At 42.4% G+C, this 18279-nt stretch overlaps 1 protein-coding gene across 1 annotated transcript in view; it reads right to left on the bottom strand.

Moving 5' to 3' along the window:
- Positions 1-18279, bottom strand: part of DNAH14 (dynein axonemal heavy chain 14) — a 300961-nt gene that overhangs the window by 65468 nt on the left and 217214 nt on the right. The window contains exons 61-65 of the mRNA XM_087859257.1: positions 15864-16023; positions 11462-11593; positions 11007-11102; positions 2206-2346; positions 1098-1313 (exon numbers count right to left, since the gene is read on the bottom strand). Of these exons, the coding sequence (XP_087715383.1) occupies positions 1098-1313; positions 2206-2346; positions 11007-11102; positions 11462-11593; positions 15864-16023 (745 nt within the window). The remainder of the gene's footprint in view (positions 1-1097; positions 1314-2205; positions 2347-11006; positions 11103-11461; positions 11594-15863; positions 16024-18279) is intronic.

Below are 18279 nucleotides of genomic sequence, written 5' to 3'. Positions count from 1 at the left end.
GTGTGCTTTATGAATTTATTTGAAGTCTGATTATTAGTTACAAATTGAGAATTGAGAGAACATTCTTGGAGACTTGGATGAATTCTTATTGTAACATAAAGTTATTTAATTCTAGTAATCCTTTTTTGCCTTAAAGTCTATTTTGCCCTTTTTTGGTAATCTGTGGTAAATTTCCTTTTTTTTTTTTTTTTTTTTTTTACTGCCAACCTTTATGTTTTAGACGTGTTCTTTCTAAATAACTTATGGTTTCTGTTTTGTGCTTTGGTTTATATTTTTATATAGTCTTACGATCTTACCTTTTTAAGTGGACTTTTTAGATCACTTACATCTAACGTAATTATTGATATATTTGGGTTTAAGTTGGTTATTAGCATTATGCAAATGAGAAGCCAGTATTTGCTTCTGAGACTTTTTGTAGGTTGGATGGTCAGTTTAAGTTGGGTTATCAGTGCAGAAATCAATCTAAAATTACTCTTTGGGTATGAATAAAAAAGGTGTATTTCTTTTTTATCCCCTCAACATAGACAGATAGACAATAAATATTTATTGATAAATTTGAGGTCTATATTTTTGGCTTTTTCTAAGAATATTACCTGTGGCTCAGTAAGTTCACCTATTTTATTTTTTTAAATATTTTACTTATTAATTTTGAGAGAGAAAGAATGAGCGAGGGCGGGGAGGGGCAGAAGGAGAGGGAGAGGGCCTGATTCCATGACCCTGATATCGTGACCTGAGAATAGCCAGACGCTTAACTGACTGAGCCACCTAGGTGCCCTGTGTTCACCAATTTTATTAATGAAAGGGGCTTCAGGGAGAGAAACTGGCTATATTTATCAGGGTGGGGCAGTAGGACTACAGTGAGTAAGAGGATTTTCTGACTTTTGCCCAGAGGATGAGAAATAAGAGATGTAACTGAGGCATTAGAACTATAATTTTGAAAAAGTATTTTTTTTTTAAAGACCTGCAACAAATTTCAGTATTTTCCTTTATCAAAACAACTTGGGGAAAAGATCCCAGTCAAAAAAAAAAAATGCATTTACACCCAAAATTCAAATCAACAACAGCCACTTAACTGGGTAATAGAAATAAGTTACTACCTCGTGTTTTTGTGCCATGACTTCAATTAAGGAAAAGTTAGGAGAAAAAGAAATGTTGTTTTTAGTGCAAAGATTCTCCCATTTGTTCACAATTAACCGGCGAAATTCGGCTGTTAAGGCTCCGCCGTAGACAATGCACGCTGCAGACAGAAGGGTGTCGCCCAAAATTCCTTCCAACTTCTTGTCTATTCGACTGATTGTTTCTTGCCATCGAGTCTAAATGTTAAAATAAAAATGAGTTCTTGCTATTGGGCATAAAATACACTATTATGAGACATATAAGATATTTGTGGTCTCCAACTTGGATCTAGCATTGCTATTAGTATCACTGTTCTCATGCTATTTGCATTAAAATTAATAATGGATAATATTATAAAAGAGTTTTCTAAGGGGAACATGAGCCCTGTTCTTGGATTTGTCAGCACGGTCATAGTTGTTAGCACCGATAGCCATGTCAAGTCCTCTGTGTCACAAAGCAGGGTAATTTTTAAAATAACAATACATCATATTATTAATGGTGTTCCGTAATAATCGTGACTGATGTTTATTGAATCCTTCCATGTCCAACAGGCATTTTACTTTGAAAATCTCATTTGATGCTTTCAATATCCTGTTAAGTAAAACCCACTGACTTCATTTTAAGACCAGAAAGTTGAAGTTTAGAGAAGATCAGCAGAAATTTTACAAAGAGAGATAAAAGAGGCCTGAGGATTGACAGAACAGAATAAAATTTTCTCCTCCCTTTGAGGTCTCATCCCCTTTAAGCCACCTTGGCTTATGCATTTGGCTTGGGCTGTCCCTGTGCTGGACAGGGAAAGCTCGGACATGCTCACCGACAGGTTTACTGTGGACCTCGTCAGACTAGAGAGCTGAGCTCTGGGGAGCAAGAGAAAGTCCTGTCGGATCCTTGCAGTCTGTCGCCTCTGTTTGAAGACTACTTGACCAGAACTCCTTTGTTTTTATAAGGAGTGTCTGCTGATCTCAATAAAAAAACAACTGGATGATAAGATAGTTTTAGGAGGTACGTGATACAACCTTGGGTGAAAATAGCATCCTGGGGGTTGTCAAGCCCGGGAGAAATTACTGAAGGAGATAGAGAGAGTCATGCCTTCTCATCTTCCAGGGCGGTTAGCAGGACGGACGCGCACTGCAGGCGCTTGGTGGCCAGTTTCCTTCTGTTGACTAAGAGCTCTTTTTCAGCAACTACGTCTCTGTAGGCCGCCTGCAAACACAGCACATGTTCTTCGACCTGAAAGACAATTCGTTCATTATTGAGACACACTATTACTCTCATTTTGCCTCAAGAGTTTAACTGTCGCTTACATAAATACAGTGCACGGCCACTTCATTCTCACGTCCTGGAAAATCTTCCGGGAAAGATGGGCTACGTTAACAGTAACAGTGTGGTCAGTAAATAACTGATCCCCTGATACTACAGTCTGTCTTGAAAATGCCACTTTCCTCAACAGGCTTTTGTACAAGCTCAGCACTTGAAGATTCATCATTTTCTGATTTCTTTTTCAGACAGAAAATGTTATATCCAGTTTCCTTCTCCAAAAAGATGACTGAACTTTCCATTCCAGATACACTGACCAGCCCGGATGAACTAGTGGGCTTTCGAAGCAAGGCTGGTAGGATGAAGGGGGGTTTTTAAAGTACGCCTGGGCTGTCGGGGGAAAGGGTATCGTCCTGAAGAGCTGACAAAATTATATTCTTAAATTAGCACTTATCTTGATAATGCCTTTACTCAAAAGCATTTGGTGAATTTCTCTAGAAATCATTGCCCATGGACATGGCCCAAAGTTTTGGCCCCATCAATAAAAGCCTCCCCGACCTGGCCCCAACCTCCCTCCCCAGTGTCATCTCCTTTCCAATAATATCAGTCAGCAGCCAGACTGCTCTCTTCCGCATTTCCTCCAACTCCTTAAATGTAAGCCTCAGTACTGTCAAATCCACACCGATGTACTGTTTACTTATTTTTTTTTAAAAGATTTTATTTATTTATTTGACAGAGACAGAGACAGCCAGCGAGAGAGGGAACACAAGTAGGGGGAGTGGGAGAGGAAGAAGCAGGCTCATAGCGGAGCCTGATGTGGGACTCGATCCCGTAACGCTGGGATCACGCCCTGAGCCGAAGGCAGACGCTTAACCGCTGTGCCACCCAGGCGCCCCCGATGTACAGTTTATAACCGCTGTTTGAGAAGTTATTATAAACTGCCTGATATTATCTCTTGAGTTATGGCCTTATTATCTTTATATTGCTATTTATATTTTATATTTATATTTTTGAAAGATGTTCATGTCTTCTCAAAATCTCTGAAGACCATGTTTAGCATGGAGACTTGAAAAAAGTATGTTCATGAAATCATATATACAAAATTGTGCTTATTGAGTGCAGTTTCTAATTTATAATTTCTCTTCCTAGTCTACAGATGTTATCCTGGGGAAAATACCTAATTAAAAAATACATATACACATTAGCTACTTTTGGCATGATTACTCTGAAGATTTACTTATTCCTGGTTCACTCATAATCATTACTCAGTTGTTTTCACTCTAATGTAAAATGCTGTTTTTGTTTGCTTGTTCATTCCCTCTGATTTGGTTATTCCGAGAAAATGTTCTTGCTATTAATGACCTAGTGAACTATATAAATATTCAAGTGTGGGATTTACTGATTCAATTAAAGATGAAATTCCTTTTCTCTCTCTCTCTTTTTTTTTTTTTTTTGCTTTGTACTGTCATTTGATTTCTTTTCGTTCCAGTAGAGTTAACATACAATGTTATATTGGTTTCAGGTGTACAATGTAGCAATTCAACAATTCTATACATTGCTCAGTGCTCCTCACAAGTGCATTCCTTAACCCCCATCCTCCCTCTGGGGACCATCAATGTGTTCTCTAGAGTTAAGAGTCTGTTTTTTTTGGATTTTTCTTTGTTCATTTGTTTTGTTTCTTAAATTCCACATGAGTGAGACCATATGGCATTGCTCTTTCTCTGACTGACTGATTTCACTTAGCATAATACACTCTAGTTCCATCCGTGTCATTGCAGATGGCAAGATCTCATTCCTTTTGAGGGCTGAGTAGTATTCCATTGTTTATATCCCACATCTTCTTTATCCATCCCCTCTGTTGATGGACACTTGGGCCACTTCCGTATCTTGGGCTATTGCGAATAATGCTGCAATAAACACAGGGGTGCATTTAAGGTCCCTCCATACTGTTTCCCAGAGTGGCTGTGCTAGTCTGCATTCCCACCAAAGGTGCATGAGGGTCCCCTTTCTCTGCATCCTCGCCAACACCTGCTGTTTCTCGTGTTTTTGATTTTGGCCATTCTGACAGGTGTGAGGTGTTACTGTGGTTTTGATTTGCATTTCCCTGATGATGAGTGATGCTGAATATCTTTTCACATAAACCCACAAAAAGTCTATTATATGACAGGCACTATGTTCCCAAAGGTAACATTTTTAAGGAATGCTCATGTATATGTTCTGGCATTATTTATTTATTTATTTATTTATTTATTTATTTATTTATTTATTTAAATATTTTATTTATTTATTTGACAGAGAGAGAGAGACAGCCAGTGAGAAAGGGAACACAAGCAGGGGGAGTGGGAGAGGAAGAAGCAGGCTCCCAGTGGAGCAGGGAGCCCAATGTGGGGCTCGATCCCAGGACCCTGGGATCAGGCCCTGAGCCGAAGGCAGATGCTTAACGACTGAGCCACCCAGGCGCCCCTCTGGCATTATTTCCCCTAAAGTTCCCTAGATTTTTTTGGAAATATTTTTTATATTAGGGCCCAGGTGAACAAAAGACCTATTTTTAAAATAGGAGACAGTACATAACTGAGAAGAAAATCTCAACAAAGAGCTAAAACAATGGAGTTAACTACTACACTCACTTTTAAAATACTAACTATATCCGTTAATATTTTATATACATTTCAAATACACTTGTTTGAGTTCAGTGAATTAAAGTATTAGAAACTTCTCATGAAGACCACAGTTGCAAGCTGGAAAGGAAGGTAGTCTATTAATAAGTAAGGTTCTGACTGAAATTTCGAGTTCGTTTTTTTCTGCCCTACCACTTGATAATAGTAAAAAACAAATGGACAATATTAGAAATAAGAATTTGTTGGGTAAATGAATGGAAATACAAAATACACACAAAAAAATTATGAACATCAGGAGAACTGAGTAAATACCAAAATCGAACATACCAAGCGTCAAAGAGTACGTAACAGGGAGTTCCAGTCCAAGATGGCGACAGAGGAGGCATCTGAACTCATTTGCTCCTGTGGACGCACCAAACCTACAGCTCCGCATGGAGCAATTCCCCATGGAAGAAATCCAGAAGCTAGCTGAGCAAGTCCGGCACACTGGGCCAACGAAGAGCACTCACATCCAAACAGGAGAGGCCGAGACCCACTCTCACCATGACCCCCGCCCCTGGCACAGCGACACAAACAAGAGCACTCGCAGCTCCAGCTTCCCTCTGAGGACAAAAGGTTTTGAACCCAACACCTAGTGTCTCAGCTTCTAAGACTGAAAGCCAAGAGGGCTTGCATCCACAAGACCCACCAGACTAGAGCAAATACTTCCTAACTGCCTATGCCCCCAGGGCTCGGCACAGAGGAGGCAGACAGAAATGTGTGTCTCCCAGTCTTCGCTTTAAAGAGGCCTATTTGGAAGAGGCTGCGGCCTGAGGGTCAGGCTTCTAGTTTACCAGACATTTAGGGGTTCACCTTGATCCTCCCCAGGGACCCGGGAGGCTGGTAGGTGCCCCGGCATTGGTGGCGGTGGCCCAGAGGCTACACCACTCGGGCACCTGGCTCTGGTGGCCAGCAAAGCTTGCACTCGTGGGTCCCCCAGAACTACAGCAAACACAGAACCAGTTCTTAACTGGCTCAGTGCCGAGGACTCAGACAGAAGCACCCATCTCCCCATCTGTCCCTGAAGAGAACTACTGACATAGGCTTCCAAGGAGCCTGATCTAGGTGCTGACTGAGATGCCCCCCTTTGGGACCCTAATTCTGAATTCTGGGAGCCCCTAAGAACACACAAGGCTGCCGGGGCACTGCCACGGTGTGGGAGACAAGCAGGAGCTCAGGCTGCACTGAGGACGTTCGTCCCCTGCACAAGACCATTCTGTCAGGACAGGCAGAGGTGGCTGTTTTATCAAATGCACAGAGACCAACACAGAGAATCAAGAAAAATAAAGAAACAGAATTATTTATCCCAAATCACAGAAAAATAAAATAACTGACCTAAAAACTAAAACTACAGACTAATATCCTTGATGAATATAGATGCAAAAATTCTCAACAAAATACTAGCAAACTGAACTCAAGAACACATTAAAAGGGGGGCGCCTGGGTGGTTCAGTTGGTTAAGAACACATTAAAAGAGTTGTACAGCATGACCATGTAGGATTTATCCCTGGGATGCAAGGATGGTTCAACATATGCAAATCTATAAATGTATTACATCATATTAAGAGAATGATAAAAGTCACGTGGATCATCGCAATAAATGCCGAAAAAGCATCTGACAGAATACAATATCCTATCATGATAAAAACCATCAACAGATTGGGTATAGAAGGAACAAACCTTAAGATAATTAAGGGCAGTTAATACAAACCCATAGCTAACATTATACTCCACGGTGGAAAACTGAGAACCTTTCCTCCAAGATCAGGAACAGGGTCAGGATGCCCACCCTCATCATTCTTGCTCACTATAGTACTGGAGGTCTGATTAGAGCAAGCAGGCAAGACAAAGAAATAAACAGCACCCACATCAGAAAGGAACAAGGAAAAGTATCACTATTTGCAGATGACATGCTTTGTATATAGAAAATCCCAAAGACTCAACCAAAAAACTGTCAGAACTAATCAGCAATGTTGGTAAAGTTACAGGATGTACAATCAATATCCAGAAATCAGTAGCATGTCTATACAATAATAAAAACAGTACAGTACCGGCATAAAACAGACACACAGACTACTGGAACAGAATAGCGAGCCCAGGATCAAACCCTGGCATATACGGTCAACTAACATTCAACAAGGGAGCCAAAAACAACCCACGGGGAAGGGAGAGTCTCTCCAACGAATGGTGCTGCGAAAACATGCAGAGCAATGAGAGTGGACTCCCCTCTTATACCACTCACACAAATTAACTCAAAATAAATCAGAACACCACAAAACTGATAGCATGAAACTCCCAGTAGAAAATGTAGGGAAGAAACTGCTTGACATTGGTCTTGGTGATAATTTTTTTGGATATAACACCAAAAGCATAAACAAGAAAAGCAAAAATCACGAACTGGGACTACATCAAACTTCAAATTCTGCAGAGCAAAATAAACAATGGACAAAATGAAAGGGAAAAAAATGAAAGAGTAAACTACAAAATGGGAGAACAGTTTTGCAAAACAGTTGGATAAGAGGCTAATATCTAAAATACATAAAGAGCTTTTACAACTCAGTAACAAAACCCCAAACCATCTGATTAAAAAATGAGCAGACAATGCAGCACCTGGGTGGCTCACTCAGAAAGTGTCTGACTCTTGATTTCAGCTCAGGTCATGATCTCAGGGTTGTGGGATGGAGCCCCATATCAGGCTCTGTGCTTGGCAAGGAGCCTGCTTGGGATTCTCTCTCTCCCTTTCCCTCTGCCTGCCCCCTCCCCACCATTCGTGTGTGTTCTCTCTCTCTCTCTCTCTCAAAAAAAAAAAAAATCAGCAGAGGAACTAAACATTTTTCCAAAGAAGACACACAGATGGCCAACATATATGAAAATATACTCAGTATTACTGATCATCAGAGAAATGCAAGTTAAACAAAACCACTAAGAGGTATCACCTCACACCTGTTAAAATGGGTATCATAAAAAAAAAATAAAAGATAACAAATTTTGTGGCCCCATACAAATTTTGGGATTGTTTGTTCTATTTCTGTGAAAAATGTCTTAGAATTTTGATAGGGATTGCACTTAACCTTAACCCAAAGCTAGCTTTGGGTAGTATAGTCATTCTTCCTAACCATGAGCATGGACGATCTTTCCATTTATTTGTATCTTCTTCCTCTTTCAGAGTACAGGTCTTTCGCCTCCTTGGTTAAATTTATTCCTAGGCATTTTATTCTTTTTGATGCGATTGTCAATGTGATTATTTTCTTAATGTCTCTTTTGGATAGTTTGTTCTTGGTGTATAGAAACACAACTGATTTTTGTACACTGATTTTGCATTTTGCCACTTTACCGGCTTTGTTTATTCTACCAGGTTTTGGTGGAATCTTTAGGGATCTAAGTTAATGGTTTGTTAATCTCGACGATCTTTTCAAAGAACCAACTTTTGGTTTCACTGATTTTCTCTTGTTTTTTCATTATTTTCTTTACCTCTGATCTAATATTTATTATTTCTTTCCATCAGCTACATTTTGGGTTTAGTTGTTCTTTTTCTAGTTCCTTCAAGTATAAAGTGAGGCTATTGATTTCAGATCTTTCTTCTTTTTAATGTAGCAATTTGAGCTATGAATGTCCCTCTGGGCACTGCTTTTGCCACATGCCGAAAGTTTTGATACGTTGTATTCTGTTTTCATTTGTCTCTAAGTATTTTCTAACTTACCTTATGATTTCTTCTTTGGCCCATTGATTGCTTTGGAGTTTACTGTGTAATCCTCACGTATTTGTGAATTTTCCAGTTTTCCTCTGTTCTTGGTTTCATACTTTATTCCATGTGGTTGCAGAAGATACTTCAAAGGATATCTGCCGTTAGGACTCCACGAAGACCTGTTCTGTGCGTTCTGCTGTTGGGTGGAGTGCTCTGGAGTGTCTGCAGGTCTTGCTGGTTCATTGTGCTCTTCATTCCTCTCTTTCCTTATTTGCTGTCTGGTTGTTCTATCTCAGACCTTTGAAAGCTCTGATTTTTGCTTGTTTAGGCTTTCAAGTTTATTTTTAGTTGACTTTTAGTGACTAAGAATTTCCTGAAAACCAGGCATATCATTCAGGTTTTTAAATTTATTTACACAGAATTTCTAGTAATTATTGAAAAACAACAAATGGACATTTCCATTAAATTAAAAATTATAGGCGAGCCTTGAACAACACAGGGGTTAGGGGTGCCAACCCCCTGAGCAGCTGAAAATCCACGTATAACTTTTGACTCCCCAAAGCTTATCTACTAATAGCCTGCTGTTGAGTAGAAGCCTTTCTGACAACACAACACATAAATATGTTACATACATATGTCAATATGTATGTTACATGTATTATAAGCTATATTCTTATAATAAAGGTAGAAACAAGAAAATGTCATTAAGAAAACCATAAGGAAGAGAAAATACATTTACAATGCTGTGCTGTATTTAGTGAAAACAATCCAGGTAGAAGAGGACTTTGCTGTTCCAGCCCATGTTGTTCAAAGGTCAACTGTATTTCTTCTTGAACTCCCTGTTTATCAAGTTGTATAATGTGTAATCTTTTTCTTTAAATTATGAAGCAAACTTTTTCCTTTCCTGGGTCTACTCCATTCATGAACTTGAGTGTGGGAAAGGAACAGGCTGATGGAGGCACGCCAGTTGTTAAAGTACTGCACTATTTCTGTAGCGGCTGGTAAGTAGTCCTGCGCCACACCCTGGAGAGCACCCACCCTGGGCCTCTCCCCACTATTCCGTCCTCGTGGGTGACCTCCAGGACCCCACACTGCTCTGTGACTAGCTGGAGTCTGAGCCACACCGGCTGCTGGATGGTTTGCATATCACCCGTGAACAGGAGTATTTTTAGTGCAGCAGATTAAGTGCTTTCAAGTTAGACAGCCCTGGGTTAGAGCATGGGCACCACTTAAGAGGTTCAAGATTTGGACAAATTTACCAAATCTTTGACTTTAGTCTTCTCTCTTGGAAACATCTTCTTCTGAAAGCTGACTTGAGGATTGACTGCAAAAGTCTGTATAAAGCCTCTGTGCGGTACTTGGAACACAGTCTGTGCTCCATAAACATTAGCTATTAGCAACACATCTCTAAGTATGACTGTATACATACATTGTAAGCAGCAACAAAGTATCAGCAATACAATGACATGTCAACATAAAATACATTCAGTAAAAATTTGTTAATTCTCTTCAAAAATGTCCAATACCTTTTATATAGCTGAGTTTGCAAGAAACGCCTAGGGGGCAGGCAGGTGACATGAATGTTTGAAGTGAGAAGGGGGCTTATTATAGCCAGTGAGAGTGCCAGCCCATGGCTGATCTGAATTTTCAAGTGAAGACAGAAATTCAAATTTTAAATGAAATCCCCAGATTTTAGAATGTGGGCAACTACATCGGAATGGGGGGCGGTTTGGGAGAAAGACTGTATACGGGCAAACAGAAGACGCCAAAGGGGTGCATTTCCCTGCTGTGTGGCCATCTCGGAAGAGTGCTACATCGCCCCCTCTCAGAATGCCTGTGAGCGGGCTGGCGACCTCAGTCCTTGCTCTCATAACGATATCCCTGTTTTAACTGAACACCAAGAAGTTTAAGAAATAACCATGTCTTCACAAAACAACATAGTAATTTGATATAAACAGATTAAGGATAGTTTTTTAAGATCACAGATTGATTCTGGGTACATCTTTGGTAGACGGAAGTCACAAAGCTCTCCTGGGAGAAATCTGGTGAAATGGTAAATTAATGTATCACTGACAAGTAATAATTAGCATTATTGAGTGTTTTATTATGTGAAAGGCACCTTTACATATAGTCCCTGTATTATTTAATCACAATTAATCTCGTCACTACTTTCCTTTTATCCTCATTTTATCCTAAACTGATAAAACTCTACTGAGGTAATGACCTTTTCTTGGTGTTTCTGACTAGTTCACAAAGCTGTTGCAAGTTTAACAAGCACACAAATGTCTTACCAGCTGCAAACCTCTTTGCTTCTCAGCCAACCTCTGTCGTGCAATTTTGAGGACATTTTGAGCTTCAGCTACTCGGACTTGCTTAGGGCCCACCACCTAAAAAAGAATGTCACAACATTTAACCATTAAAAAATGTCAAGTTCACTGTTAAAATAAAACAAGAGCATAGTTGCCATAAATAAAATAAAATCATAAAAAATAAAAATAATATAAATATTTACCCATAAAATAACTTTATCTTATAAATACATATAATAAATTAAAAAATAAAATAAAATAAATAATAAAATAATAAAATTGACATCTGTTAACATAGTATCTTTGATTAAAGTGGTTTTCCCCAGCGCTATTCTTTCCACAGCAGTTCACGTGCTCCTTGTGAAGTGAACACTGTCCCTGGGGCTCTGCTGTGTGACTTCCGGGCGGTCACGGACACACGGGAGGACAGAGCGTACCTTCTGTACTTCGTGGTAGTTATTCAAAGCTATGACCCACTGGCACATAGAGCAACAGGCAACAGAAACGAGAGCGATCTTGTTTGGGTTGAAATCAGGTAAGATTAAAATTTTTTTCAGCTTCATGAAAACCTAGAGATAACACAATTCGTGTATTACAAGAAAACGAAATGTGAGTGACCCGAGATGTTCCCCAGTCCACGGTAACGTAAAACTGTATTTCACACGGGAAATCCTCAGCTACTCTTCAGTCGCAGACGCGCGGACACAGCCGGCAGCACGGCGTCTCTGGCCGCGGGAGGGAAGCCTCCGTCAGACACCGGGTTACCGCCGCGGCTGGCCCGGTGGCTGTGCCGCCGTTGCACGCAAGGGACTCCATCGTAAAACAAAGACGAAGCAGGCTGACTTTGTGGACTTGGTGTGCAAGGCGGTCTGCAGTCTCCCTCTTGTGCAGCCGAGGTGTGAGCGGACGGACACCGTCCCCCACCTTCTGTCCCCAAGGGGCAGATCGGCAGGGCACTGTCGCTAGTTAAAGGGCTGTGCTGTCAGTGGTGGAGGCCTGGGCACGCGGGGGCTCCCTGACGACACCCTAGCTTACTGTGCCACGGGCGCAAACATCCACCTCGCCCACACGTACAGCCCTGTTTCCCGTTGGCCACATACGATTTCTCACCTACTGCGGGAGCCATAATCAAAATAACATCTTTCTCAGACTGAGACTCTTTTTTCTTTTCCTTCCCAAGCCTGCATCTCCTCTCTTGTCTGGTAGGACAGAACCATTCTGCCGGCTAATTTAGATGGCAGGTGGTCCATTATCAATTCATTATTGGTGTTTCCATTATTGCTTAAAAAACTGTTAGGCTTTTAATAATTTCTTTTGATGAGCTATTATTTTAGCTTGAAAGATCTATTTAAACAAAACCACAGGGAATCGTTTTTGCTAAGAATGCTTCAGTGAGTGAGTGGTTGTTTCATTAATTCAGGAATAATACGGATGTCAACATTAACATTCTGCTAAAAAAGTCACCTTGTTCACCTACTGCCCTGTATCCTAAGAGCACAGATCGTCACTGTAAGCAACTAACTGATTCGGTATCGGCTGTTTGATGTCTGGCTTCCCCATTACAACGTCACCTTTGTAACACCAAGGAATGAGTTGGTCTTGTAAGCTATCCTCATGTCCCATGATGTCCTCGGAAGGTTACTAAATGAATCAAGGACAGGGCCACGTATGCATCTACCAATCTACCTGCCTGCCCCTGCACGGAGCTCTTAGCCCCACTCCTGCCAATACCCCGGTTTGGCTCTTCCTCTAGTCTCTACACATCGTCCACTTCCAAAGCCACTTTCACATTTCTGGGTATGTTACCACAGCAACCACTGCCTGGGACCCAAATCTCTATTTGCTTCCTGGGATCACTGTGACAAATTACCACAAACCGGGTGACCGGAAACAACAGCAATCTATTCTCTGACAGTCCCGGAGACAAGAAATCTGCAGTCAAGGTACAAGTGGGATGGCAGTCTCTTTGGGGCTCTGGGGGCGATTCTGTTCCTCGCCTCGTGCAGCTCCTGCCGCCACAGGCATTACTTGGCTTTGGCCACGTCGGTGGCGTCCGGCCCTTTTACTGCTACCTACTGTGCCTGGGTCCAGGCCCTCGCAACCTCCCGCCTGCCCTGCCACACATACCCCTCCTCTTCCTACAAGACTCACCTGTCCAGCAGGGCCTCCCGCTCTACCGGGGCCCTGAACTCCAATGTGCGCTCAGGACTTCGGCCCTGCTTTCAGCCTCCTCGAAGTCCGAAAGCAAATCCATGTTCTGCTGAGTTAAATCTGCTCCAGCAAAGCCCTTCCCTAGGTGTCAGGCTACCTTATTTTCTTCGTTTTTCTCTGCTCCTGTCTGTCCCCCGTCTCCTCCAGCATGAATTCATATATTTGAAGTGCTCAGAAGCGTGTCTGGCACATGTTGTTCTGTGAACATTTGTTATGCAAATAAAAATAAATCTTCGGGATCCAGTTCAAGATGGTGATGTAGGAGGAGCCTAAACTCACCTTCTCCAAAGCTACAACAACATAACAGATCGACTGCCTCCGAAGAAACCCAGAAGCTGAATGACTCCTACACACTGGGCAATGAGAAGAAACACCCTTGAAACGGGCAGCAGAAGCCGAGACATAATTTGGCCGTACACCCCCCTCCTGGCACGGTGACCCACAATCGGGAGGGAACTCACAACCCCAAGCTTCTCTCTGAAAAGTAAAGGGTTTGAACGCCCACACCTGGCACCTCAACTTTTTAGACATGCACCTGAGAGAAGACCCCCAGAACATCTGGTTTCAAAAGCCAACAGGGCTTCCCTCCACGAGAGCCCCAAGGCCACAGTGAACTGAGAAACGGTCCTGAAAGGGCCTGTGCAGACTCGCCCCGCCTCGTTCCCGGTTGTTCAGTGAAAGAGGCTTCTGTGTTTACCTTATAGCTCTGTCCTGAGGGTCAGTCTTCTAGTTTAACATACCCACCAGACCAGCAAAAGAAGAACAGTGCAGTCCGAAGTTAGTAGAAGGAAGAAACAACAAAAATGAGAGCAGTCAAGGAAACGGAGACTAAAACGCAATAAAAACGATCAATGAATCTAAGAGTTGGTTTTTTAAAAAGACAACAAAATTGAAAAACCTGAAGCTAATTTACCAAGAAAAAAAGAGAGAGGGCTCAAATAAACAAAGCCAGGAACGAAGGATCCATTACAGCGGATGTGATTTGTACTAGATCCAGGAACGAAGGATCCACTACAGCGGATGTGATTTGTACTAGATCCAGGAACGAAGGATCCACTACAGCGGATGTGATTTGTACTAGATCGAGGAACGAAGGATGCATTACAGCGGATGTGATTTGTACTAGATCCAGGAACGAAGGATGCATTACAGCGGATGTGATTTGTACTAGATCCGGGAACGAAGGATCCACTACAGCGGATGTGATTTGTACTAGATCCAGGAACGAAGGATCCATTACAGCGGATGTGATTTGTACTAGATCCAGGAACGAAGGATCCATTACAGCGGATGTGATTTGTACTAGATCCAGGAACGAAGGATCCATTACAACGGATGTAATTTGTACTAGATCCAGGAACGAAGGATCCATTACAGCGTATGTAATTTGTACTAGATCGTCGTCAGGGACAGCAGATCCACCCACAGTGAGGCGCCACCTCGCAGCTGTCAGAATGGTTCATACCAAAGAGACAAGAGACAAGAGGTGTTGGCGAGGATGCAGGGAAAAAGGACCCCTCCTCGTGCACTGCTGGTGGGATTATAAATTGGTGCAGCCATCATGGAAAGAAAGTATGGAGGCTCCTCAATTAAATTAAAAATGGAACTACCATTCATCCAGCAATTCTACTTCTGGGTATTTATCCAAAAGAAACAAAAACACTAACTTGAAAAGATATAAGTACTCCTATGCTCACTGAAGTATTATTTCCAACAGCTAAGCCAAGGGAGCAAATGAAGTGTCCACTGATGGATGTGTGGATAACGAACACACACACACACACACACACACACACACACACACACACACACTGCAATATTATTCAGCCATAAAAAGGAAAGAAATCCTTCCAGTTGTGACAACATGGATGGGCCTTGCGGCCATTACGCTAAGTGAAGTAAGTCCGACAGAGAAAGATGATATCACTTATCTGTGGAATTTAAACAAAAAACTGAACTCAGACACAGAGAACAGATTGGTGGCTGTCAGAGCTGGGGGGCTGTTAGAGATGGTGAAGGGGGTCAAAAGGAGCAAACTTCCAGTTACAAGATAAAAAGCCCTGGGGATGGAACGTACAGCATGATGACTATAGTTAAAAGTATTGTATTGTGTATTTGAAGGTTGTTATGGAGTAGATCTTAAAAGTTATCATAAGAAAAAATATGTGTAACTATGTGGGGACAGATGATAACTAGGCTTACTGTGGTGATCGCTTCACAGTATGTACAAATGCTGAGGCATAATATCGTACACCCGAAATCAATATAATGTTATATACCAATTATATCTGAATTTTAAGAAATCTCAGACACTCTTACCCACTCCTTGCGGTTTCTTAGTGTAATGCAATGCGTCCAGGGAGACCTTCTCCCTCCGTTGGTCTCTTCTCTCATTCAAGAGATTCTGAGACATGGCCTTCCCCGATTTGGGCGACGCACTGCTTCTCCTCGGCACTCCCAGCAAACCTGTTACGTTTGGCTGTGGAGCCTGCTCTCTCATCTTTTAACGTGCATCACGGATTTTCCGTTCTAATGCACAAATGCCAATTTTAACACTTCTCCTGGACTCCTCCAAGCTACGAGCACGGAAGGCATTGGTTACGCATTCATCAGGGGCCGGCTTTTTACCTTCTCGGGGATGCTGTCCTTGTCAAGGTTAACCAGTTTTTTCAGGAAACCAGTCTCTGAAAGCAGCAGCTTTGCCGAAGCCCAGTTAGGTTTCTTCTGCAGGAGCATGCAGACGGCGTTCATGACGGTCAGCACGAGGAAGGGAGGCCGCGTGTACACCCTGCAACAGGGCCAGAACCTCGTCAGCTTCACAGCTGGTATCAAAGGCACCTGCAGACCATCTCAGAGGACAACACCCACGGATGTTTAACCGGCATTTTCTCAAGGACAACTACTTAGCTACTTCAGTTTTGGGTATTTTTAAACATTGGGGTATGTTTAATACATGGGTATCTTTGCTTTAGGAAGATGACACGCATAAAACTTAAATATGAAGAACGGCTAAGTTAGAGGTGAATTCTCTTCAAAGTGCTCACTGCGGCGTTCTTTAAAGCAGGAACCGTCATGTTTCATCCCAGTGACGGAGGCGACTGTGCCACTCCCCTTAAACACATGACTTTTCTCCACCCTGATCTAAAATTCCTACCATAAAATCACTACAGAGCAGAGTGAGGGAAGGGGGGGGCAAGAGTGGGTCTCGGGCGTGATTATTGGAACGCTGGAAGCCTCTTCTTATCTGTGTCCTCATCAGCTGACATGCCACTGCACTGTTAATGAGAAGGTGACACTCTGGAAAGCAGGGGGTCAGAAGAACAGTCACAAGAAGTAAGTTTCCATGAAAGGCCACGAGGGTGATGGTTGCTATGTAACAGCATTTGGGATTTGGAAACAAAGGGGAGGGGTCCATCCATGGTAATGAGTGTCCCCCAAATGAAACCATATAGACTTTCCAAAAGAAGGCAGGCAATGAAGCCAACTTTATGTGTATAACACCATCTATGGGGGTTACCAAGAAGATCCCTCTGCCTTAAATTTCACCATTAGAGATTCATTCATTTAGATTAATCTTTGTTCTTGTTTACAGTCTACTTTTAAAATGCGGATCTTTTTCAGGACTAAATAAATCATTAACACTTTGTTTAAAACTAATTTATCAGATGGCTTTTCTGAGATCATCAGTATGTTTTTTTTGAAATAAGGAGAAAGCTGTAACAGAGGAACTAGGAAAAGAGAGACAAGGTCCACAGGGGAGAAAGGAGAGCTCCAAAAGCAAATTTTCCTCAATTTTGCCTATGTTTGACTCTTTTTAAAGCAAACATAATGGGAATATAGTCAAATTAAGATAAAATGTATTATCTATAAAATTTTAATGTAAATTAAAGGGAAAATACATTCACTTGACTCTAGTCCCATGTACATGTCACTTTCCAGAAACAAATACCTGATTCAAAGCAAGACCTACTTACCCTGGAAATCTGCTTTAAGGGCCTCATCACTACACAGGAGTCCTCTGGCTTAGACTTGTATTGGTTTGCTCCAATCTGTATTTTCTACTATCTCCCTCCTTCTTCTAGCAGCTAATGCCGCTAATCCTATGATGGGGCAATCCTTTGCACTTTGCTGCTGGACAGCAGCTAGGAAAGAGAGCGGGCTGGACTGGGTATCTGCTGGATGTCTCTGCCACACGCCCTAAGAATTCCTATTGTAAGGGGTCCCATATATCTGGTGTTGGAACCAAAGTGAAATGCACATCAGCAGTATCACAAGGGAGAATCTTAAGAAACAAACAAACAAACAAAAAACCCCCAAGGCACATGGAGAGAATCCCTGGAAAGGCTAGGTTTTTCTAGCCAGGGAAGGGGAGCGGGCATGCTCGATCCAAGGAAAGCTCTTAGCATTGAAATAACTCGAGCCCTTGCCTCATGCCAGACTCTGTTCTAAGCACTTGACATGTTTTAACTCACCCAGTCCTCTGATCACCTGTTATCCCCATTGCATAAAAGGGAAGCTGAGGCACGGGGAGGCAATGCCAGGACTCCGGCCCAGGAAGCTTGGTCACAGAGCCTGCAAGGTAACACACTGCCCTCAGAACTCAGGCTCACGGGCATTTAGCTGGCCTCTCTCTTGGGATTATGTGCCAGAGAGAAGCTGAGAGAATGGAACTTCTGGAACGAAGGCATGAGGCACCAGGAGTATGATGCTGGGGCGTTGTGGACGCTGCTACTTGGCCCGTGTGGACTCCGGCCACCCCCTTGCACTCACGGGCTGCACCCACCCTCGTGTTGGAAGTTCCCCGGGCCCGCGAAGCACGTTTCTGCCTTCGGCCTTCAGTGCTTTCCGTGTCTTCTGCGTACAACACCCTTCCTTTAGACACCTCCCTGGCGTACGTGCAAATCTGCTCAGTTCTTGGCTTCTACGACATCTGGCAACTGGTAACCACTCTCACTTCCAGGGGGTCTGGGGCACAGCGTGCACTGTGTGTCTCTGCCGCCCGAATGTGCGAGAACACACTCCGGTGAATGAGGTCAAACAGGAG

Source organism: Ursus americanus, chromosome 2, assembly GCF_024610735.1.
Source record: "Ursus americanus isolate L20-20 chromosome 2, mUrsAme1.1.p, whole genome shotgun sequence".
Lineage (NCBI taxonomy): Eukaryota > Metazoa > Chordata > Mammalia > Carnivora > Ursidae > Ursus > Ursus americanus.
This window is presented reverse-complemented; position numbering and strand designations above follow the sequence as displayed.